Here is a 26038-nt window from a genome sequence, read left to right on the forward strand (position 1 = left end):
TCATAAATAGCAAATTTCCTAGGAATACCTCATAGGGTTTCTCAGTTACACTGTCCACAAAATTGAATGAGGACAGACGGAAGGATGGACGGAAGGACGGAAGGACGGAGAGGACAGACAACCCAAAAACATAATGCCTCCAGCTACACTTTGTGGCAGAGGCATAAAAATCCATGTGCTGATTTCCCCTAGCGGAATCTTATGTTAACTTTGCAAAATGAAAAGTTAAAGGTGATCAAAAGTATGTACTAACAATTACATGAATTCGCGAGTCAGAGTTATGATTGATTACATGATCACTCATGACTGCCTTAATAATACAGGGTCATGATTTCAAAGGACAAAACCACCTTAATTCATACATGCATGTGGATTGAGTGAATGCAACACTATTAGTAGAACACATCAGTGAAAGTTTGGGGAAAATCTGACATTCTATTCAAAAGTTATTAATTTTTATCCATTTGTGCAATCACTGCTGGATGAGAAGACTACTATAGTGTATGATGTCACATATGTGTAGAACAATACAATGAAAATAAAAAGAGCATTTCACAAAACTCTAATTTTTGAATAAAGTGCACATTTCTTCCACTTGTCACTGATGTATGTTAAGGGTATTATTAATCCCCCCCCCCCCTGAATTCTGAAAAAGAGAAGTCATGTTCTTTTGTTATGCGAGAAAAGTGAAAATATGTTGAATTTTTCTTTATACTTTATTGATACCATTGTACACATGTGACATCACAAGCTGTAGTAGTCTTCTCATCCAGCCGTGACTGAGCAGAACTTCAAATTTCATCACTTTTGAACCTTGATTATCAGAGTTTCCTCAAATGCTCATTGAATCGTTCTATTAATATTGCTGCATTCACTCAACCCACATGTCTATGAAGGTGAACTTGTCCTTTCAATTTGATTGTAATTGCCAATAATGAACTTGCCACATTACTTCGATGAGGGTATAAACTGTGTACCCATGACTTCGTATTTTTTTTTAGGCCTTACAGGACAGAGGTCTCATTCTGCCAGAGTACATTGTCTGATTTGCAATAAGGTAGCATGTGGAAGGGATCACTAAGTACATGTACTGGTAGCTGAATGCTATCAAAAAGCTTGGCAAGGTATAGATATTTGCCTTGGCTTGTGGAGGATACAATGCAGCAACATACAGTACAACTTAATCTTCTAAACAACCCCATCTTCAAAGTTTCCCATGAAGTCCTGGGATCCGTTTCATAAAACTTGTTATCAGTGACAAGTTGCAATAATTCTTACAAGATACTGAAATACTTGCATCTGATTGGCTGAGAGCAAATCTGTCATAGAAATGTGGCAGTTGTCACTGATAACAAGTTGTTATTGTTGTTACAAGATACTGAAATCCTTGCATCTGATTGGCTGAGAGCAAATTTGTCAATGAAATGTGGCAGTTGTCACTGATAACAAGCTTTATGAAACGGTGCCCTGATTACATCAGAATGAAGTTCAGACAAAGATTACCTGACTATGCTTACATGTTGGGCCGGCTGCTTGTCCTACTATCAGGCTAAATTCCTGAAAACTGTGATTCCTCATGTGATTATAGAACCTGTAACGGTCGCCCCACGATTTATGGCAGATGCTGCAGGTGTAGTTGGTGTGGTAGGCGTGAGGGAGACCATGCACAGACATGTGCCGCTTGAGGGTCCCATTCTCTGCGAAGCACTTGGAACAAATTCTACAGCGGAATGGCTTCTCTCCCGTGTGCCCTCTCATGTGGGCTTTCATATGGTGTCTGTACATGGATTTCCCACACACTTTGCACTGCTCTGAAAATAATCATATCTTTTTAAATTAGATGGGAAAACTTCATAATACTATATGCATACATTTTGAACACAAAATCATGTTTTCAAGCCATTTTTGGTATGACAAGCATGTACTAAAGGCCATGCAGTGTTGTAATGGTAAACCTGATTTTTGCGAAAAAGGTGTCATAAGATGTATGAGACTTTAAAGTAAAAAGTTAGCAAGTGGCGCAGTCAGAAAATTTTGCACAGCAGAATGGTAGCGGAAAATGTCGAAGGGGGTTGATTCCCCCCCCCCCCCCCCGCCCCCCGGCCATTTTAGGGTTAAGAATTATTTAGAACTACGTGTACAGCGTAGAATAGTGAGTGGTACCTTCATATTTCTGTGCAGGGAAAATATAGTTAGCTATTTTAAACAACAGAAACACCTCACATCCTCCGTGGATGAAGATTCTTTGTGCACAATTGTATGCAAAAGACGTAAGGCCACATTTCGATATACCAAAACCTTGTAAGATACATGGAATTTTCTATGCGTTATTATATATACCACATTGAGCCACACTGAAGGAGCCCTTCACTGTAAGTCAGAAAATTAACATGTTGATTTTATCAGCCAGATTCTTTAATAATAGCTATACTATCAATTTCAGGTATCAATCAAATGTGTGATTCTGTAGAATGAAAAGTTGCAGGTGGTCAAAGGTTATAACTAATTTCAAGAATTTTTTGCGTCAAAGTTATAACTGATTATACAATGTATAATCAATCATAAATGTCACTTCATATTAAAATACAGGGTCATGATTTTATTTGAATATCATTGCCGATTGATTTGCCACAGTAATTTAGTGAGGAACAAGGCAAGTGCCATAATGTGTCTCGCCCATTCGCACACAAGTAATTGTACGCGAATGGGATATAACAGACAAGAAAGAGAGATATAACAGATAAAAAGAGATATAAAAGGGTAAAAATTCAAGGCAAGAAAGAAATGTGCCATAAAACTTAACATTGGGCCCTTAAAGTTCGTTGACCCCTGCCTGTGACCTTTGACCTTGTGGTGACCATCCACTCCCCAAGGGACATCTACCATCCAAGTTTGGTCACAAACGTACCTATGGATCAAAAGTTATGACCCATAATAGAAACGCGCCATAAAAAGTTAAGATTGGGCTCTAAAAGTTCGTTGACCCATGCTTGTGACTACTGACCTTGTGGTGACCATCCACTCCCCAAGGGACATCTACCATCCAAGTTTAGTCACAAATGGAGTTATGGATCAAAGTTATGACCCAAAATAGAAACGCGCCATAAAAACTTAACATTGGGCTGTAAAAGTTTGTTGACCACTGCTTGTGACCTTTGATCTTGTGATCATCCACTCCCCAAGGGACATCTACCATCCAAGTTTAGTCACAAACGGGCTCTAAAAGTTCGTTGACCAATGCTTGTGACCACTGACCTTGTGGTGACCCATCCACTCCCCAAGGGACATCTACCAACCAAGTTTGGTTACAAATGGAGTTATGGATCGAAAGTTATGACCCATAATAGAAACGCGCCATAAAAACTTAACATTGGGCCCTAAAGTTCATTGACCCCTGCCTGTGAGCTTTGACCTTGAGGTGACCTTCATATATGGTAAAATGTGAAACTTTGTATGACCCTTCTTCCCTCGAAGTTTGATTGCAATTGAAGCCCAGAGTAAAGAGTTATTGAAGTTTTTGTAGCGTTACGGACAGACAACGGACAGACGGACGACGGACGGACAGACGCCGCAGGCGATCCCTTAGTCTCCCCGCACCTCCGGTGGGCTCGACAATTATAAACTGTGCACAAATGACTTTGGTACTGGAGGCCTTACTGTGCACTGCTTGATTTGCAATAAGGTCACATGTGGAAGGGATTACTATTTCAAAAATTGGTTGCCAAATGCTATCAAATAGCGTGGCAAGCTAGATATGCCTTGACCCATGAAGGATAGAATGGGGTGATATACAGTACAACCAATCTCAAAAACCAAATCTCCTTCAAAGCTTTCCTTCAAAACTGAAAATTCAATCAGAATAAAGTTCTGACAAAGATTATCATGATTTCGTGTTGGATCCTCACCTTGTCTTACTGGCAGGCAAAATTTCTTACAACCGTGTTTCCTCATGTGATCAAAGAACCTGAAACGGTCACCCAATGATTTGTGGCAGATGTTGCAGGTGTACTCGGTGTAGTAGGCGTATTCAGGACCATGCACAGACATGTGCCGCTTCAGGTTACCGTTCCTTGCGAAGCACTTGGAACAGACTTTACAGCGGAATGGCTTCTCTCCTGTGTGCACCCTCATGTGGACAATCATCTTGTGCCTGTATATGAATTTTCCACACACTTTGCACTGCTCTCTTTTAAAGAAGTACTTGGGTCTCTTTGACTGGGGTTTGCTTAGGTGTTTGTGTGCCATCACCCTGTGTGATAATTCTTCTTCGACACCAAGCGCTGGGAAATCTAGCTCTTTCTTATCCTCTCCTGGTATGGCTTGTCCTGCTGAGGGCCTGTAAGGGCCTGTATTGGTTTTATTCTCACCTCCAAGACACTTTGTATTATTTATAGCGTGTGTGGAATTATGAAGGGAAACGTCTGTGCACATTACATTCAGCACCTGGTCAGATTTTGCATCATGAAATTTTTTCAGCAATTCACTTTGCTCAGGAGTGTTCGTTCTGGTCTCAGAATTCTCATCATCTTGTAGAACAGGGTCTTTGGTTTCACCTGTTAAAAACAAAATGACACCAAACTCATTGTAGTACAACTTCAAACATCAATGCTTCTCTCCAAAAAAAAAAAATGATAATCAGTGTTCATACGCATCACTGTGTGTCTTTTGTTTTTATCCTTCACTCTTTTCAAGTACGTCCATAACAGTTCTCATAATGACTTCTTGCTTTGCTCAAAAGGTCTGTGGAAACAAACTTATTGCTTTTACGTTTTTGATGAATACACTTCTGTATTCAATCCTATGTATCCTATGCATACATGTAGCTTTATGTACACTAATGACAATTTTGAATCATTTCTGTACATATTCTTTAGTAAATCAGGCACAAGAACAAGTTCTATGAAAGATGCACAAAACACAGTGAAACCGACGGGAAACAACTAGGCAGTTTTAAAAAAGATTAAATTCTCACATATTTCTTAAGAAAGAGCTTATTATTCAAAAGAAAAATAAAAATGACACCAAAATATGTGCAAAGTGATAAATTTACTGACTGGGAGGGGGGGGGGTCAAGGTCTATGAACATGGACCCTGCTTGATTTTTTTTTTCTTCTACTGCAGTAATTTTTTCCCATTTTTCTTTTGTGTGTATGTATGCATACATTTACATAAGGGAAACCATATTTTTCCATAAAAATTTACATCATAAAGTAAAATGAGGACAAAATTCTCAGTCTCCTTACCATAGAAGTGCAGTCAATCACATCTTTCAGCAGAAAGTACCTATATAAAAGCCAGTGATGCCATTAAGTAAAAGTCATACCATATGCAGCTTGTATTAAAAGCTATATTACAGCTTACCACTATGAGATACACTGTGAAGTCATGAAATTTGTTTGTCACCCTTTTGGGGTAGGCCTATACTACTCATATGCACATTGAGTATAAAATTCATACCAATAGGTCAAAAGGAGTTCTAAATACTTCACAGCGAGACCTATTTCTTACCTTTGAGAACTTCAGAGTTGTAAGATTTGCCTGGCCCTTTTTCAGCATGGATAAGCATGTGTTTCTTGAGTCTGTAAGGCGTTCCACATGATTTCCAGCAAATGTGGCAGACACAATGTTTTGGAAACTGCATTGGCAAGCCATTCTGTCCATGTACATTCCCCTTTTTAGGAGCATGTACATAACCTTGTTTGAAAAAGTTGATCTTTCTGTGTGCTTCAAGATTCCCGTCAGTTGCATAGCTTCTGGAACAGCAGTCACACTTCACATTTCCCAAGACGGACATTTCTTTCGAGTGCAGTTTTCGGTGCCGCTTAAGATCCCACTTCTTGATAAAGGTCTTTGGGCACATTTCACACTTGTAAATCAATTGTCCACATGATACTTCTCCTGGATGTACTGCCCTCACATGCTTATTCAGGTCCCACTTTGTTGGGAAGTTCTCAGAACACCGCTCACACTTGTATATCTTTCTTCCCTCGTGCAGTCGCATGTGTCTTGCAAGATTGACAAAACGGCCTCCACAAATATGGCACAAGTCACTGCTTGTGGAAGACAGGTTCCTGTGAGAAGTAAAGTTGTATTCGTCTGAAGTATCTGTTCTGTCACACACACTTTGGACCTTGGCCATTGGTCCAAGTGTACCAGCTGCAGACTGCATCTGACTGGAAGCCTCTGTTATCACACTTTCCTCAATCTTGACCGTGTCTTGGTTTCCACTGTCCAGAGCATCTTCTACATTTCAAATGAGACAAATCAGGAGGTCACAATCATCATAAAATTAATCATCTGAGTGTAAGATCAAAGTATACTTATTTTGCACTTTCGAGGTACCGGATTTGAATCATTGACCCTGCATCTCAAAGCCACAAAAAGTTACAGGTTTATTTCCAAGTATCAAGATAAACCTGAAAATTGCATTCTGGGTCAACTTGTAGCCTGTTGGTTTCTTTTTTAATATTAAATTCTTCCCAACAAAATTTAGTAGCTTTACTTGTAGGCCCACACTTGAACAAAAGTGCTGAACCTGATAAAACATGTATAACATTTTATTTTTTATCTGAGAAAAGGGTAGGATTTGTCATTCCTGCAAAACATTCTTAAATTACAATTAAAATGCAGAGATTTACTTTATCAGAGTACATCTACATGTATCAGTATCTATCTTTCTGTCACATTTGGGAACAAACAGCTCTTCACGTAATGTATAGTTTTGTTCACTTGTTATTGTTTTCCAACCTTTGCATGGCCAGAAATTACCCCGTAAAACAGTGTCTGCAACACAAAGGGAAATCTTTGCTCTCTCCATTGCCAACTCAGTTGTTATACCTGTTGTTATGGTTGATTGCTTGTGTCTGGAGGTTTCCTAGAGATGAGGCTCAACCTTGACAGTTACCTCAGTGGGATACTCTACCGTTTCAACTAAGACTGCCAAACCATCAGCTTGGTAACCTGGAAGTTGCCATTTTTGGATGACAGTAACCATTTTGTCATTTAAAAATTGTACATTTTTGCGGAAGGAGAATAATATTATGTTTGCTTTAAACAGGTTCAAGAAAATTAGTTTTGAGAAAATACCTTCAGGCATTTCACAGATACAGAGGGGGGAATGAATTTTTTTTTGGCATTTGACCTTGACCTTTGACCTTACACATCTGCACCCAAACGTTGATTGGCACGCCTTCACCCATTCATACATATGCATGCCAAGTTTCATTAGAATACCTCAAATGATTTTGAGTTACCAGGTACACTGTTCACAAAATTGACTCCGGACAGACAGAAGGACAGACAACCCGAAAACATAATGCCTCCAGCTAAATTTCATGGTGGAGGTAAAAAAAGTCACACCATCTGCAGCTTGTATTAAAAGCCATATCACAGCTTACCATAAAGAGATACACTGTGTAGACATTCCAGCCATTTGGAGCATTACTCATGTGTGAGTGTACAATTGATACCAGTCAGTCAAAAGGAGTTCTAAATACTTCACAACGAGATCTTTCTTACCTTTGAGAACTTCAGAGTTGTAAGATTTGCCTGGCCCTTTTTCAGCATGGATAAGCATGTGTTTCTTGAGTCTATAAGGCGTTCCACATGATTTCCAACAAATGCAGCAGACACAATGTTTTGGAAACTGCATTCGCATGCCATTCTGTCCATGTACATTCCCCTTTTTAGGAGCATGTACATAGCCTTGTTTAAAAATGTTGACCTTTCTGTGTGCTTCAAGATTCCCGTCAGTTGCATAGCTTCTGGAACAGCAGTCACACTTCACATTTCCCAAGGTGGACATTTCTTTCGAGTGCAGTTTTCTGTGCCGCTTAAGATCCCACTTCTTGGCAAAGGTCTTGGGGCACATATCACACTTGTAAATCAATTGTCCACACAAGACTTCTCCTGGATGTACTGCCCTCACATGCCTATTAAGGTCCCACTTTGTTGGGAAGTTCTCAGAACACCGCTCACACTCGTATATCTTTCTTCCCTCGTGCAGTCGCATGTGTCTTGCAAGATTGACAAAATGGCCTCCGCAAACTCGGCACTCGTCACTGCTTGTGGAAGACACATTTCTGTGAGAACTTAAGTTGTATTTGCCTGAAGTGTCTGTTCTGTCAGACACACTTTGGACCTTGGCCATTGGTCCAAGTGTACCAGCTGCAGACTGCATCTGACTGGAAGCCTCTGTTATCACACTTTCCTCAGTCTTGGCCATGTCTTGGTTTCCACTCTCCAGAGCATCTTCTACATTTCAAATGAGACATATAAAGAGGTCACTATCATCATACAATTAATCATTTGAGAGTAAGATTAGAATATGTGACCCACTACAAAAAAAGGATCCTAAAGCCGCGGACGGGCGAGCCAAGCATGGCCCAGAAAAATGCTATTTTCAGGCCTTTCCTTTGATCATTTAGCTTCGAAATTTCGGCAGATGATAGAAGATACATTAGACTACAAAATTATGTTAAAAACAGAAATCCAAACGTTTTGACAGATTTTGGTGATCTGACTTAAAACTCGATTTTCTTGGCTCACCCGTCAGCGACTTTAAGATCCTTTTGTTGTAGCGGGTCACATACAGTACACTTTTTTGTGCTTTCAAGGTACCGGATTTGAATCATTGACCCTGCATTTCAAAGCTACAAAAAAGTTGCATAAGGTTTATTTCCAAGTATCAAGGTAAACCTGAAAATTGCATTCTGGGTCAACTTGTAGCCTGTTGGTTTCTTTTTTAATGTCAAATTCTTCCCAGCAAAATTTGGTGGCTTTACCCGTAGGCCTACACTTAAACAAAAGTGCTGAAACTGATGAGATATGTATGACATTTTTTTTTTTTTTTTTTAACCTGGGAAAAGGGTAGGATTCATCATTCCTGCCAAACATTTCAAATTATAATTAAAATGCAGAGATTTACTTTATCAGAGTACATGTACATGTATCAGTATCTATCTTTCTGTCACATTTGGGAATAAACAGCTCCTCACATAATGTATAGTTTTGTTCACTTGTCATAGTTTATTACCCCGTAAAACAGTGTCTGCAACACAAAGGGAAATCTTTGCGCTCTCCATTGCCAACTCAATTGTTATATTGTAGTTGTGGTCATGGTTGATTGCTTGTGTCTGAAGGTTTTCTGGAGATGGAGGTTCAACCTTGACAGTTACCTCAGTGGGATACTCTACCGTTTCAACTAAGACTGCCAAACCATCAGCTTGGTAACTTGGAAAGTGTCGTCTTTGGATGACAGTAACCCTTTTGTCATTTAAACAATTTACTCTGTATTTTTGTAGTCGGAGAATAATCTTATGTTTGCTTCAAACAATTTCAAGAAAACAAGTTTCAAGAACATACCTTCAGGCATTTCTAGATGCGGGAAAAATAGTGAAATTTTGGGCATTTGACCTTGACCATTGACCTTTCTTCTTATACCCATCTACACCCAAAGGTTGACAGGCACAACTTAATCCACTCATACATACATGTATGGGTGCCACGTTTCATTGGGATACCTATAAAAGTATTTTACTTTATACACTGTCCACAAAATTAATTACAGATGGATGGAAGTAATGACAGACAACCAGAAAACATAATGATTCCAGGGACATTTCATGGTGGAGGTATAAAAAAGTCTACCATCAACAGCTTGTATCAAAAGCCATATTACAGCTTACTGAAGAGATACACTGTGTGGACATGCATTTCGTTTGTTAGAGTTTTGGAATATACTGCTCATGCGTGAGTGTAGAACTCATACCAATAGGTCAAAAGGATTACCTAATACTTCACAGCGAGACCTTATTTACCTTTGTAAACTTCAGACTTGTAAGATTTGGCTGGCCCTTTTTCAGCATGGTTAAGCATGTGTTTCTTCAGTCTATAAGGCGTTCCACAGGATTTCCAACAAATGTAGCAGACACAATGTTTTTTAAACTGCATTGGCAAGCCATTCTGTCCATGTACATTCCCCTTTTTAGGAGCATGTACATAACCTTGTTTGAAAATGTTGATCTTTCTGTGTGCTTCAAGATTCCGGTCAGTTGCATAGCTTCTGGAACAGCAGTCACACTTCACATTTCCCAAGACGGTCATTTCTTTCGAGTGCAGTTTTCGGTGCCGCTTAAGATCCCACTTTTTGGCGAAGGTGTTTGGGCACATTTCACACTTGTAAATCAATTTTCCACATGATACTTCTCCTGGATGTACCGCCCTCACATGCTTATTCAGGTCCCACTTTGTTGGGAAGTTCTCAGAGCACCGCTCACACTTGTATATCTTTCTTCCCTCGTGCAGTCGCATGTGTCTCGAGAGATTGACAAAATGGCCTCCGCAAATATGGCACTCGTCACTGCTTGCAGAAGGCACCTTCCTTTGAGAACTAAAGTTGTATTCGTCTGAAGTATCTGTTCTGTCACACACACTTTGGATCTTGGTCATCGGTCCAAGTGTACCAGCTGCAGACTGCATCTGACTGGAAGCTTCTGCTATCACACTTTCCTCAATCTTGACCATGTCTTGGTTTCCACTGTCCAGACCATCTTCTACATTTCAAATGAGACATATCAAGAGGTCACTATCATCATACATTTAAGCATTTGAGTGTAAGATCAAAATATACTTTTTTTGTGCTTTCAAGGTACCAGATTTGAATCATTGACACTGCATCTCAAAGCCACAAAAAAAGTTACATAAGGTTTATTTCCAAGTATCAAGGTACATGTAAACCTGAAAATTTCATTCTGAGTCAACTTGTTGCCTGTTGGTATCCTTTTATCAAATTCTTCCCAGCAAAATTTGATAGCGATACTTGTAGACCTACACTTAAATAAAAGTGATGAAACTGATAAAAGATGTATGAGATTTGATTTTTTTATCTGGGAAAAGGGTAGGATTTGTAATTCTTGCAAAACATTTTTAAATTACAATTAAAATGCAGAGATTAACTTTATCAGAATATACATCTACATGTATCAGTATCTATCGTTCTGTCACATAATGGGAACAAACAGCTCTTCACATAATGTATAGTTTTGTTCACTTGATTTTGCTTTCCAATCTTCGCATGGCCAGAAATTACCCCGTAGAACAGTGTCTGCAACACAAAGGGAAATCTTTGCTCTCTCCATTACCAAAAACAGTAGTAATAGTTGTGGTCATGGTTGATTGCTTGTGTCAGGAGGTTTCCTGGAGATGGAGATTCAACCTTGACAGTTACCTCAATGGGATACTCTACCGTTTCAACTAAGACTGCCAAACCATCAGCTTGGCAACTTGGAAGTTGCCGTCTTTGGAAGACAGTAACCATTTTGTCATTTAAACAATTTAAACTGTATTTTTGTAGTAGGAGAATAATCTGTTTGCTTCAAACAGTTTCAAGAAAACAAGTTTCTAGGAAATACCTTCAGGCATTGCATAGATAAGGAGGGGGGGGGGGGTGAAATTTTTGGGCATTTGACCCTGACCTTTGACCTTACACATCTGCACCCTAAAGTTGATTGGCACAACTTCACATATTCATACAATCAGAGTGTGCATGCAAGTTTCATTAGGATACCTCAAATGATTTTAAGTTACGCTGTCCACAAAATTGACTTCGGACGGACAGAAAGACAGACAATCCGAAAACATAATGCCTCCAGCAACACTTAGTGTCGGAAGCATAAAAAGTCATACCATCTGCAGCTTGTATTAAAAGCCATATATATTACAGCTTACCATAAATACATACACTGTGTAGACATGCATTTCGTTTGTCAGCCTTTTAGAGTATTGCTCATGTGTGAGTGCGAATTCATACCAATGGGTCAAAAGGAGTTCTAAATACTTCACAGCGAGACCTATTTCTTACCTTTGAGAACTTCAGAGTTGTAAGATTTGGCTGGCACTTTTTCAGCGTGGATAAGCATGTGTTTCTTGAGTCTGTAAGGCGTTCGGCATGATTTCCAACAAATGTAGCAGACACAATGTTTTTTAAACTGCACTGGCAAGCCATTCTGTCCATGTACATTTCCCTTTTTAGGAGCATGTACATAACCTTGTTTGAAAATGTTGATCTTTCTGTGTGCTTCAAGATTCCTGTCAGTGGCATAGCTTCTGGAACAGCAGTCACACTTCACATTTCCCAAGACGGACATTTCTTTCGAGTGCAGTTTTCGGTGCCGCTTAAGATCCCACTTCTTGGCAAAGGTCTTTGGGCACATTTCACACTTGTAAATAAATTGTCCACATGAGGCTTCTCCCGGATGTACTGCCCTCACATGCTTATTCAGGTCCCACTTTGTTGGGAAGTTCTCAGAACACAGCTGACACTCATATATCTTTCTTCCCTCATGCAGTCGCATGTGTCTCGAGAGATTGACAAAATGGCCTCCGCAAACTCGGCACTCGTCACTACCTGTGGAAGACACATTTCTGTGAGAACTAAAATTGTATTCGCCTGAAGTATCTGTTCTGTCACACATACTTTGGACCTTAGCCATTGGTCCAAGTGTACCAGCTGCAGACTGCATTTGACTGGAAGCCTCTGTTATCACACTTTCCTCAGTCTTGACTGTGTCTTGGTTTCCACTGCCCAGAGCATCTTCTACATTTCAAATGAGACATGAAGAGGTTACAATCATTATACAATTAATAATTTGAGTGTAAAATTAAAATAATATATTTTTTTGTGCTTTTGAGGCACAAAATCTGTATCATTGACCCCGCATCTCGGTTTCACCAAAAAATGAATAAATAAACAAATAAAAAATACAAACGTTCATTTCCAAGTACCACAGTTAGAATGATAATTGCATTCTGGGTCATTTCATACCTTGTTGGTTTCCTTTAATAAAATTGTTTCCAGCAAGATTCAGTAGCTTTATATGCACACCTACAGTGTATACAAAAGTCCTGAAGCTGACATAAAAAAGGATAATATATGATATTTAATTTATCTGGGAAAAAGGTAAGATTTGTCACTCTTGCAATACATTTCAAATTGCCATTGAAATGCAGAGATTTACTTTATCAGAGTATATCTATCAGTATCTATCTTTCTGTCACATAATGGGTACAGCTTTTCACACAATGTATAGTTTTGTTCACTTGTCATGGTGTAGCCACCTTTGCATGGCCAGAAATTACCCCGTAAAACAGTGTCTGCAACACAAAGGGAAATCTTTGCTCTCTCCATTGCCAACTCAGTTGTTATAGTTGTTGTCATGGTTGATTGCTTGTGTCTGAAGGTTTCCTGGAGATGGAGGTTCAACCTTGACAGTTACCTGTCAGTGGAATACTCTACCTATTCAACTAAGACTGCCACACCATCAGCTTTGTAACCGGGCAGTTGCCATCTTTGGATGACAGATACCATTTTGTCATTTTTCAATACATGTACATTTGTGGTAGGAGATTATTGTTTCTCAGATGTATTCCTCTCATCATCATCATCATCACCTGGTGGGGTTGGGATCTCTTGGGTGTGTCTGGATCCATGTCTTGCCAGGTGCTGTCTGAAATCATCACTGCTTGTGAAAGCTTCCCCACAATCTTCACACAAGGGAAGCTTGTAAGTCTTGATGAGGACTTCTCTTCCCATCTCCAGTTTTGGAATGGTGGAAGTTGAACATGGGTTGGTATCACATTCTTCTGCACCTGGGTGCAACAGACACACATTGTATGGAATTCAAAGTTATACTGGCACTATTCATGAAGATGTATGTCATGAAGCCCAATCATTTCACAATCGGAATATACTTCTGGAGAGTGGATAAAAACAGAGTTGAACTTTAACAAGATACTGTAACTCTTAAAAAAATATATATCTACAATTGCAACAAATGTACAACTTCAATACATATGATTTCATTTTAAAACTTTACATGATTTCATTTTGAAAATATAACAGTACATTGTAATAGCAAAAGCAATCAAAGCTTGACACAAATGCTTCAGTTTGACAGAAATTTCTTTATACCTGCGCCAGTGATGTCTTCCACAGAGACCTTCTTGCTCTGTGATGCATATTCTTCTTCTTTTTTGTCGTCATCTTCGACCTCCATTTTGATCCACGAGACTGCCATGTCGATCTTCTATGATGGCAAGGAATCAACAGCTGAAATAAAGCAAAAAGACTGAGTCTGTGATCATGTTAGTTGAATGAAAGAAATGTTTTCCTGAAGGCAGCAGACACATCACTTTAATAATTACACCATATTGAGAGAGCTCTATAATTCAATATTCTTTGTCCATCCACCCTGTAAAGTCACATTCATTTAGTAGTACAATTTGTGATGGAGTTCAACTATGAATGCAAAAATGATAAAAAGTTTTTAGTTCCCTAGGCTAGCCACTGGTGTACAATTATTTTGTATGCTTTTTATTGACAAAAAATAGTTACCAAGGCAATGTATTGTTCAACACTGAATAAATGTAGGGCCTACATTTTGCTCACTGATAGCCACATGTGCTATATCTCCAGTCAAGAGTTTAAAACCTACAGTAAGATAAATAAATCAGCAATTTCTACGAATTTCATTTAAAAATGCTGTTACAATGGCAACATGTATGACATTAAGAAAACAAAAAAAAACCGAAGTCTGTACAACTATGTATCATAGGCATCACATGTACCAAATTCAAGTCAAATGCTCAAAAGCTGAGGGGATTAGCTCCATTCACAATATCATTTTATGATTTTTATTCAAAATATGTTGTTTCCATAGCAATGCATTTGTCAACAATGACAAAAGGTATATTTTGCACATTTAGGTAATATAGTAATAACATGTGCCAAATTTAAAGCCAAATGCTCAATAACTGAGAGAGTTTGCATAATTTTTGTATGATTTTCATTTAAAGTATGACTTTGGCATGGCAACACATTGTTAAACAATGACGAAAGATGAAGTTTGCACATCTTTGTACTATAGTGGTCACACATACTTACATGTAATTCCAAGCCAAATGCTCAAAGACTGAGGGAGTTAACTGAATCCACACGATTTTTGTATTAGCCAGATTTTATTTCAATATACAGTTACAAGGGCAACGCATAGTTCAACAATGACAAAATATTAACTTTGCACATACATAGGCCTACCACAGCAGTTACGTCTGTCAATTTGGAAGCTAACTGCTAAAAGACCGAGAGAGTAAGCTCAATCCACAATATTTTTGTGTGCTTTTTTGGGAAATGCTTTTACCATGGCAGTGCAGAGTTCAACAATGACGAAAGATTAAGTTTGCAACGCACTGTTCAACATCAACAGATGTGTTCTGCACATCTACATGCTGTAGTGGTCACACGTGGCAAAAATTCAAAACAAAACAAATACTCAAAAGCTCAGGGAGTTAAGTCAATCCACATATTTTTGTATGATGGTACATTAAACTGCTGTTGCCATGGCAACATATTTATTCATCACACTTAAAAAGGCGTCCTGCACAACTACACATTACACTGATCATGTATCCCAAAGTTCAATTGAATTGCTATAAAACTGAGAGTAGTTTGATCAACATATTGTAAGATTTTGTTAAAATTTGCTGTTGCCAAGGCAACACATTGTGCAATACTAACAAAAAGGTATATTAACTTGTACATCTTCCTTTGATAGTGGTCACACATGCATGCCAAAGTTTGGGTTAATTGCTAAAAAAACGTGAGTACTTCGATCCACATTTTGTAAGATTTTTATTTTTTATTTTGCTGTTGCCATGGCAATGCATTAGGCAATGCTATCGGTCGGAACAGGTGTCTTCCACATCTTCCTTGGAAAGCTGTCACCCATGCTAAGTTTAGGGGTTAATTGCTCGAAAAATGAGAGGAGTTCGATCCACAAGATTTTACAACGGACCAACCGACCGGCCACCCGACCTCAGAGTGATCCCTATAAACCCAACTACACACTATGCGTGGGTGGGGGTAGATATTCATTTATGTTAATGTATGCTTTCAGCTTTGATCAATGAATAGGCGTTTTCACATCAGCCCGATAAAAATCAAAGCTCGAAATATTTTCTGCGATTGCGAATTAGAGCGCTATTTCATTTCTTATTCACATCAGCCCGAAGAGGGGGTAGCCCGAATAGTTACAAATTTTAAAATAGCTAATTCGACAGCTCAGTATGTGCAAACAGCATCAGTAATGTGTGTGCCCTCTCAAAAATTCCTCATGATTTGTGTGCAGTTTGCCTCGATCGATCGGGTCACACACGCTAGGCATGATGGGATTCATCGCGCTAATTTCTCGAGTCGTTTTCACATTATCAAATAGCGCGCTACTATCCCGCTATTTCAGAAATTTCCCGAGTTGAAGTCGAGAAATTTTCTCGATCAGAGCGATACAATTAGCGCGCTAATTTGTGTTCACATTATCAAACAGCGCGCTATTTCGCTATCGGGAAAATTTCCCAAGTCAGAAAATAGCGCGCTATTTCGAAACATCGGGCTGATGTGAAAACGCCTAATGTCTGTACTCGATCTCTGAGCTGAATTCATCTACATTTTGAGATGTACATTTCATGACAAAGATCTGCTGAATTTACTTGAAATTCATGACTGTCAATCTGAGAACCCAAAGGGCAACACACCCATCTATAGTCATCGTAAGATGCCGAGTTGCCAATCCCACTGGCCGATGGCCACAAAACGTATACATTAAGACACAGTGGACGAGCAAAATTTCGGGGGTGGCTCCATCCGTTTTTATCCACTCCAGAAATGGACAAAATTGGCGAAAATTTGCGAAAACAGAACGGAAAAGAACGGATGTGGGTAGTATGTAGGCTTAGCGGGTATATTAAACGGATGTTCATCGGAAGCATAGCGGATGAAGGCGGATGGAAGTGGATGACAGCTCCGACGGGGTTACCGGGGATAACGGCATAGCGGAAAGAGCGGATGCACAGCGGATGCACAGCGGATGAAGCGGATGCATCACGTATGCCAAACGGAAACGAAGGGCATGCCGTGCGGATTAATATCGGATGCGTACCGTTCGCTGTGCATGCGGGGGGTATGAATTGCGTCCGCTCCGCGGATATATAAAGGGATGCAGCACACGCGCAGTCGGCATAAAGCGGAAGACGTTCTGGCGTGTGTCAGTCAGGCAAGAAAAGGAAGTCAGTGCCTACTCGTTCAAGTCCTGGCAAGGGCTATCCCCAAATAACATCAAAGTTAAAACTCCCTTTTTCCCGTATATTTAAAGTTCCTCTTTCTTTTTGAAAGAGAAGTCCAAATACCTGTACCATTTAACCTTGCCTAAAGGCCTCTTTTCAAGCATTATATAGGGCCTAAATACGTACTCTGAGATCTAGATGATGTTCTCCCCTTTTATACAGAATATCGATTGTCCACTAGGTGTCCTTCTATACATATTCTACACATACTCCAGACATCCTAAATATACGATACACCCCAGACACAAAACGCTTTGTCCGTTTTTAAATACTTTAAATACGAGATGCATACGCTTACATCCTTTCTATTTCCTTGCCACTAACAATATAGACGTTTCATGTACCTTATTTTCCTCCCTCTCTCCGTTTTAAGCTGCAGCGGATGTGAGTTGCGAGGATGTCCAATGGATGCAGAGATGATACAGCGGAGGCTTAACGGATGATAACGGACATAGAACGTTTGTTGATCGTATATGTCGCGGATTTGCATCGTATACAAGGCGAAAGTATATCCGTTCTAAAAGTTTTGTGCAGCTCAAACTTTTTGAGCGGATGAAATCACAGTGGACGGATGCTCGATGGATCGAGCGTATGAAACGCGTGGGCAATTAATACACGACGGATGCACAGCGTCTTCCAACGGATGGCAAGATTTTTTTTTTTATTTATTTATTTTTTATTCTTTTTTTTTTATATTTTATATCCTTCGTCAGTAAGTGCAATGGGACCGGGCTAAGTTCCGTTCGTCTCCATCTCCCTCCTATCATAATGTGTACGTCTGTTCTTATACTGTACCGATTGCACAGTATACTTGCAGTACAGTGCACTCCCGTTATAACGGACACTGTTATGACTAAATTCCAGTTACAATGAAGTAAAGATTCAGGCCGCAACACGATTTATCATTGTCTGTATTGATAATACATGAACATGCCCGGTAAGCACATTTATTTATTGTACAATGCTGGAGAAAGAGCTGTCTAAAGCTTTTTTATTTTTTTTTAAGTTCGTCAATCCCTTTTCCCCTTACGATCATATTCGATACTAGTCTGCCTAGACCCTATCTTTGACAATTATGAATTACATGATGGCTTTACTAAGTAAGCTGTGGAAGAAAATCAGCACTCTGTTCGATTTAATACTGTTTTAGTCCATCCGAGAGTATCACATTTTTGAAGTGCCCTTTCGTCGACGAAATGACTGAGGCCTGCTCGATAAAAACAAGGAAAACATGTTACTGTTTGCTACTCTGAAAGTTCGTTATTCCGAAGTTTAGTTAATCGAAAATGAAAGAAAAAAAAACTGTCAATTATTGAAGGGTTCTTATTTCGACAGTAAAAAAAAAAAAAAAAAAAAAAGGAAAAATAAACAAATAAAAGCTTTGATATTTCGGAGGTTCGTTCGGCATTTTAAACAGCGGGGAATAACTTAGAAAAAGTAATATAAATGGCAGGGGAAATCTTTAAGGCAAGATATAGGTTAAATTCATAGTTTTGCTATCATTAACTTATATATACATACGTATAATAGGCCCTACCGGGCAGCGAGGGATGCTTTAAAAGGAGTTATAAAAGACGGGGGATATTTAATGCAAGAAAAAAAAAAAGAAAGAGAAAGTGTACTTCTTAGTTTGACGTCGCTATATAATTTCCTCTGCGTGGTGTTCATCATTCTGATATGCCGAATCCGGAAAAAAAAAAACCCAAACTCAAATACACGTGAAAGATATTTGTAAATAAAAAGAAGGAACCACTGTTCGTTATTCCAAACATACATGTGGCATGATTCTAAAGTTTCATAATCTGATAATAGACTATGGTTTGTTAATCTGACACCATGGAATGTTGGGGTTCGAAACTCTCATCGTTTACATTATATCAACAAACCGAATCTTATTTCGTTTTGGAATCGAAGAACCTTTGAAAATAAGGAAAACGTGTTTCTTTTCTTTTTTTTTTTCATTTATGGATTCGGAAACTTAAAAATAATAACTTTTCTTTCTTTCTTTCTGTAAGTTATGGATTAACGATCCTTCGGAATAATGAACGAGCATTTGGGATAATTCAGAAAATAAGTTTGGGAGAGAAAGACAAAATTTAAGGCAAAAATACGTTTGAGAGTTGTTTGAAATGTTCATTTTTCTTTTAATACGGCAGTGAACAATACTTTCAAAGTAAGTACGGACGGAAGGAGAAATTTGCAAGAAATCCGTACAAAAGTAAGAAATCCGAAATTTCTTACTTTAACATCGTTAATTTCTTTGAACTGTATTCATAACTCGCAAAAAAAATGTACAGAGTTCATTACTCCGAATCCCGTCACACACGCAAAATCTCTGTGCTCAGATGCTTGTTACTCCGAAAATGAATTAGACTTCGTTGATCTGAACATCTGCGGCATTATTCCCAAGGTTTATAATTTGGAGGGGGGGAAAAAAAACGAATTATATCATTCTACGTGATGCGAAACTCATCTCGTTTTCGGATAAACGAACCTTTAGAATACCGAACCTTAAGCACTGCACAGTGTATTATTTTTAGCTTTCGAGTCAACAACTTTGGAAATAACGAAACTTTCTCCCCCCCCCCCCCCGCTCTCTCTCTCTCTCTCTCTCTCTCTTTCGTTAAATGAGAAACAAACCTTCTGAATGACGAACTTTCAGATTGACGAATTACAATAAAATAGCACTACTTGAGGTCAGTTAAATGAAAAGGCCCTGTCACACCTTACGCGGGCTTGTCGCGAGTAGGGATTTTCCAACACGCAGGAGAATTTTCTGCGGGCGGACGAGGATGTTACCGTACTTGCGTCTTCCTGCTAGAGGCGTGCTAGTTACCTGCTACTTGCGTTTATTCCGTGTGACACGCGTAAGAGCTTTGAAAGCGATCCATTTTCAGCTACGAGCGACATACAAGGACTGCGAAGTATCTGCGTTACAGCTGTGAAGTACCTGCGTGGGAGTTGCCTGCGAGGTGTTGCCGCTTATGGCCTCCTACTGGTATTCTGCATGTACCTCTGCGGGCAATTCCCCGCGATTCACCCGGAATGAGTTTTGAGCATGCTCAAGGCCTTGTCATACCGTGTCTGGGAAAGTCTTGCGGGTTGACTTGCAGGCAAAAATTTTTGCTACCGGACATCCCAGCAGTTGGTCCGCCCCTGACAGTACCTATAGCGCGTATCTCGTCCGTAGTTGCCCGGAGGTGCGCAAGTCCGATTTACCCGCAGCCAAGTTTTGGGCATGACCATTTTTTTTTCCGGGTGAGTCGCGGGGATTGCCCGCAAAGGTCCACGCAGAACGCCAGTAGGAGGCCCGTAGCGGCAGCAACTCGCAAGCAACTTCCACGCAGGTACTTCGCAGCTGTACAAACGCAGGTACTTCGCAGTCCCGTATGCGGCCAAGATAATGACATTCTGTAGGACTTCTGCCATTCCTTCAGAGGAATTCCTTCACTGAGTTGTCAGCCCTAACCCGCCTGGCACGCAGGTCACACAGAATACCCGCAAGTAGAACGTAAGTAGAACGCGTTCAGCAAGTAAGTTGCATGCAAACTCGCCCAAATCCTTGTCTGTCCTCAGAAATTGTCAGGTGTGCTGGGAAATCCCCACACGCAACATGCCCGCGTAGCTTGCCCAGAAAGGTGTGACAGGGCCTAAACATGGCTGCGGGTAAAAAGGATTTGCGTGCGCACCTCTGGGCGACTATACGGGTGAGTGTACTTGCTAGATACCGTCATGGATGTGCGGGTCATCTGTAATGCGGGGATCTCCGGGCAGTAAAACATGTTCTTCGCAAGTCGCACGCAAGGCTTGCCCGGAAAGGTGTGACACGACCTAAACAAAATCATGCCGCTTGTTGGAAGTCTGTCAGTCTCTGGACTTATATCCCCGTAGCAGTGACTGAATTGATACTAATCGCGATACAACAATTCGATCACATCATATTCGTCACGAAAATGATAACTCGCCAACAAAATGTTCAAATTGTATCACTATCGTGAGTAGTAGGTTTTATATTTTGGATATAAAAAAAAAAAAATCCTAGATAGGTGATTGGTTGAAAGAGTTTCACGTGATTAAAGGTATTTCAAGTTTAGATGTCAGAAAGTTGACAATCCATAAAATACTATTTGCAAAATGACGTCACTTCTACATTTTGCAAATTATTTGCAAAATGATGTCACAAAGCAATTCTGAAATTGTGCGCAGCCTTGTCCCCGTCACTCTGTGAAATGCATAATACTGCTCGTACCGCGACGTCATAAAAGCAATTCTGGTATCGCGCATTGCTTGACAAGCGCGACCCACGTCAAAATGTAAGATTTTTAACAAACATCACAAAGCACTTCTGACATCGTGTGCTGCTGCATGCTTATTATGGTCAATGTAGGATTCCTTCGCAACATCGCATTCACCATACCACTTCTCGCTTTACATTTTCCCCATTTCCTCTTCTTTTACTGAATTTTTTATCCAAAATATAAAACAAATATACATTGCCTAATTTCGAGTTTCCTGTTCAAACTTAAGGCTCGCGGTGCCTCCAAAAGAACTTTTCACTTCGGGGCTGCGCCCCTCATTGAATAGTTCTTTTGGAGTCACCTCTGCCCATATAGTTTTAACTTGAAACTCACAAGGCAAAGTATATTTGTATAGGCCTACTACCTTGCGAACAAGTGGAAGAGATTAAAGACAAGTTCACCTTCTAAACATGTGGATAAGAGAAATTGCAGCAATATTGGTAGAACACATTAATTAGTGAAGTTTGAGTAAACTCGGACAATCCGTTCATAAGTTACGAATTTTTAAGTTTTAGTTCCAGGATCACTGGATATGAAGACTACTAAAGCTTGTGATGTTATATCCATGCGTAGAATTATGTTATATCCATGCGTACAATGATATAAAGAAGATGCAAAGAGAAAGGAACCATATTTCCACTTTTTTGCGTAATAAAAGAGCACGTATATACAGTTGCACATGACTTGCCTCTTTCACTAAAGGCAGGAGTAATATTACCATAATGTCATTTAAAAGCCGAGGGAATGTGTACTTTTATCATGAAATTAAATTTAGCGCAATTCTCTTTATATTTTCTTCTATTGTTCTACGCATATGCCGTGACATCATTAACTGTAGTAGTCTTCTCATCTAGGAGTAACTACACAGAAACTTTACAATTTTCCGATTTCCCTCAAACTTTAATTCACTGTGTTCTACTGATATTGCATGCTGCATAGTCTCAATCCGCATGTGCAGACGATATCTAGAGGTGCTCTATAACTTTAAGAAGAGTGCACTTCCACTTTACTGCATGCATGGGCGTCGCCGGGGGGGGGGGGGGGTGCGTTGGGTGCGAACGCACCCCCCTTCAGAAAAAAAAAACAAAAATCAGTCTGCGAGCGACCTCAACGCCGGACGCTAAAAAATTTCTTTTATTGTTATTTCTTTTTATTATTTTCTTTTTATTTTGTACCAGGGACAAGAAATTCGTGGGGAAAAAAATCGCACCCCGGGCTCTGGCAGCTCTGATTTAATTTTGCAGTGTTCACTATTTATCGACCGTACAGTACGAGATCGTACGGTACGGAGCACGTTCACGTTTGCGTGTACGTAATGTACGTGTGCTGCAAGGATGTATAGTGTCTACGTACTGCACTTTATTTATGACCAGTCCAAATTGAAAATGCGAGACCAAGTGCGGGCCTTAGCCTTATAGAAGATTTTTAAGGGGCAAGGTAAGCATATTATAATTTTGCCTTCCCCCTCCCCCAATGATTCCCGAGGTGAGATTTTCTTGCTTTTTCAGAGAAAAAAAGTTCCCCATAAGAATATTGCGAGGGTAAGCATATCATTTGCCCCCCCCCCCACACACACACACGTATAGTCATAATTCCCGAGGTGAGAAGATTTTCTTGCTTTTTTGATAGAAATCTGTCCAAATATTTCACCCGAAGTGTGAAACAGGTTGATGAATTTCAATTCTAAAAATGAAAAGTCTCTCTCGTGTGGGAAGGGGATACCCTTTCCCACACCCTCTCCCGTTTGGTCTGGTTTTCATGGACTTAATACACCTTATGATCAAGAAATAAGATATTTTTCTTAGATTTCTTTTAACCATCATTAAAGAGATATAGAGTGTGAAACATTTTTCAAAAAGCCCGGAGCCGACAAAGGATTGTGATTCAGCGTGATTCCTGGTTGGCATTCTGAATATAAGCAGGATGTACGCAGTGGACTCAGAACATCCGAACGGCAACAAGAGTCTCTGCAATGTTGCGCAATGTGATGTAGAATGTACACCTTTGTACCTAACGCTTCGTTATATCAAAGCTAGATCATTGATTTTTGCAGTTGTGCTTTACATATAAGTCTTACATTAAAATTCCTTGCATTGCCAATGATCATAAGACTTGACCTGGCCTATTCCCTAAATTTTCCACGTATATAAAACACACACACACACACACACACACACACACACACACAAACAAACACAAACAATTAGAAGATGCGCTAAAGTGCAGATTTTGGACACCTTTCCCGAACTTTGTCACTTCGACGCCCCCTCGCTGGTCTTACCTCCCCCATGCCATTGATGTTGCTGCCAGTAATTGCCAGCAGTTGCGCCCGGTGCGCCCCCCCCCCCCCCAATTTCCAAAGCGAAAAAGTATAGCTACAAATGGCAGTTTTTGGACTGTAAAATGTCAAAATTTTCAAACTCGCTCGCTCCGCTAGCTCTCTCGCATTTAATCGCCATGCCATTCTAATGATGTTACTGCCAGTAATTGCCAGCAGTTGCGCCCGGTGCGCCCCCCTTAATTTCCAAAGCGAAAAAATATAGCTCAAAGAACCAGCAGTTTTGGGACTGTAAAATGTCAAAAATTTTAAGCTCGCTTGCTCCGCTCGCTCGCATTTAATCATTATGCCATTCTCCTGATGTTACTGTTAGTAATTGCCAGCAGTTGCGCCTGGTGCGTCCCCCCTTTAATTTCCCAAGCGAAAAAAAAAAAATAGCTACAAACGGCAGTTTCTGGACTGTGATGTCAAAATTTTCAAGCTCGCTCGCTCCGTTCGCTCGCAAATCGTTATGCCATTCTCCTGATGTTGCTGCCAGTAATTGCCAGCAGTTGCGCCCGGTTCGCCCCCACCCCTTAATTGCCACAGCGAAAAGATATGGCTATAAACGGCAGTTTTTGAACTGTAAAAGGTCAAAATTTTCAAGCTCGCTCGCTTCGCTCACTCGCATTTAATCGCTATGCCATTGTCCTGATGTTGCTGCCAGTAATGCCAGCAGTTGTGCCTGGTGCGCCCCCCTCAATTTCCAAAGCGAAAATATATATATATATAGCTACAAACGGCAGATTTGGGACTGTAGAATGTCAAAATTTTCAAGCTCGCTCGCATTTTATCATTATGCAATTCTCCTGATGTTGCTGCCAGTAACTGCCAGCAGTTGCGCGCGGTACGCCCCCCCCCCTTCCCCGCCTTGATTTCCATAGCGAAAAGATATAGCTACAAACGGCAGTTTTTGGACTGTGATGTCAAAATTTTCAAGCTCGCTCGCTCCGTTCGCTCACAAATTGTTATGCCATTCTCCTGGGGGTGTTTCATCAACGTTTGTCGGCGCTGACAACTTGAATCACCATAGTAACAGTCGGTGACCAGAGCATCTCAGCCAATCAAAACCAAGGATTTTGCTGAAATTTTTCAGCGCCGACAGTTGTCGGCACTGACAAGCGTTGATGAAACACCCCCCTTATGTTGCTGCCAGTAAAATTGCCAGCAGTTGCGCCCGGTTCGCCCCCACCCCCGTTGCCAAAGCGAAAAGATATAGCTATAAAGGGCAGTTTTTGGACTGTAGAATGTCAAAATTTTCAAGCTCGCTCGCTTCGCTCACTCGCATTTAATCGCTATGCCATTGTCTGATGTTGCTGCCAGTAACTGCCAGCAGTTGCGCCCGGTACGCCCCTCCCCCCCCCCCCTTCCCCCGCCTTGATTTCCATAGCGAAAAGATATAGCTACAAACGGCAGTTTTTGGACTGTGATGTCAAAATTTTCAAGCTCGCTCGCTCCGTTCGCTCACAAATTGTTATGCCATTCTCCTGATGTTGCTGCCAGTAATTGCCAGCAGTTGCGCCCGGTTCGCCCCCACCCCTTAATTGCCAAAGCGAAAAGATATAGCTATAGACGGCAGTTTTTGGACTGTAGAATGTCAAAATTTTCAAGCTCGCTCGCTTCGCTCACTCGCATTTAATCGCTATGCCATTGCCTGATGTTGCTGCCAGTAATGCCAGCAGTTGTGCCTGGTGCGCCCCCCCCCCCCCCCCTCAATTTCCAAAGCGAAAAAAAAAAAATATATATATATATAGGGGGGTGCCTATATAGCTACAAACGGCAGATTTGGGACTGTAGAATGTCAAATTTTCAAGCTCGCTCGCATTTTATCATTATGCAATTCTCCTGATGTTGCTGCCAGTCATTGCCAGCAGTTGCGCCCGGTCCCCCCCCCCCCCCGCGCCTTGATTTCCATAGCGAAAAGATATAGCTACAAACGGTAGTTTTGGGACTGTGATGTCAAAATTTTCAAGCTCGCTCGCTCCGTTTGCTCGCAAATCGTTATGCCATTCTCCTGATGTTGCTGCCAGTGATTGCCAGCAGTTGCGCCCGGTTCGCCACCACCCCTTAATTGCCAAAGCGAAAAAATAAAGCTCAAAACGGCTCTTTTTGGACTGTAAAATGTCAAAATTTTCAAGCTCGCTCGTTTCGCTCGCTGGCATTTAATTGCTATGCCATTCTCCTGATGTTGCTGCCAGTAATTACCTCCAGCAGTTGCGCCCGATGCGCCCCCCCCCCCTCAATTTCC

At 40.5% G+C, this 26038-nt stretch overlaps 2 protein-coding genes across 2 annotated transcripts; both read right to left on the reverse strand.

The window, feature by feature from the left end:
- Positions 1-1488: 1488 nt before the first annotated feature.
- LOC140244039 (uncharacterized) lies at positions 1489-10372 on the reverse strand. The gene is made up of 5 exons (XM_072323690.1): positions 9819-10372; positions 7519-8253; positions 5509-6243; positions 3906-4553; positions 1489-1811 (listed from the first exon to the last, which is right to left on the reverse strand). Exons 1-5 carry the CDS (start codon positions 10309-10311, stop codon positions 1489-1491), a joined length of 2934 nt encoding a protein of 977 aa, XP_072179791.1. The 5' UTR covers positions 10312-10372.
- Positions 10373-11137: 765 nt separating this feature from the next.
- Positions 11138-20957, reverse strand: LOC140244040 (uncharacterized). Its single transcript, XM_072323691.1, has 5 exons — positions 20865-20957; positions 13970-14084; positions 13450-13638; positions 11861-12595; positions 11138-11196 (listed from the first exon to the last, which is right to left on the reverse strand). The coding sequence occupies exons 1-5, from the start codon at positions 20955-20957 to the stop codon at positions 11138-11140; spliced, it is 1191 nt and encodes a 396-aa protein (XP_072179792.1).
- Positions 20958-26038: the final 5081 nt, after the last annotated feature.

The sequence above is a fragment of the Diadema setosum genome, chromosome 20 (genome assembly GCF_964275005.1).
Source record: "Diadema setosum chromosome 20, eeDiaSeto1, whole genome shotgun sequence".
In the NCBI taxonomy this organism is placed as follows: Eukaryota; Metazoa; Echinodermata; class Echinoidea; order Diadematoida; family Diadematidae; genus Diadema; species Diadema setosum.

Coding starts and splice junctions, on each gene's coding strand:
- LOC140244040 (XM_072323691.1), bottom strand. CDS start 20,957: ATGTTTTACTGCCCGGAGATCCCCGCATTACAGATGACCCGCACATCC. Junction 13,639..13,969: donor GGAAGACATCACTGGCGCAG/GTATAAAGAAAT, acceptor CAGGTGCAGAAG/AATGTGATACCAACCCATGT. Junction 12,596..13,449: donor AGAGATCCCAACCCCACCAG/GTGATGATGATG, acceptor TTTGAAATGTAG/AAGATGCTCTGGGCAGTGGA.
- LOC140244039 (XM_072323690.1), bottom strand. CDS start 10,311: ATGCGACTGCACGAGGGAAGAAAGATATACAAGTGTGAGCGGTGCTCT. Junction 8,254..9,818: donor CAAGTCTGAAGTTTACAAAG/GTAAATAAGGTC, acceptor TTTGAAATGTAG/AAGATGCTCTGGAGAGTGGA. Junction 4,554..5,508: donor CAACTCTGAAGTTCTCAAAG/GTAAGAAATAGG, acceptor TGTTTTTAACAG/GTGAAACCAAAGACCCTGTT.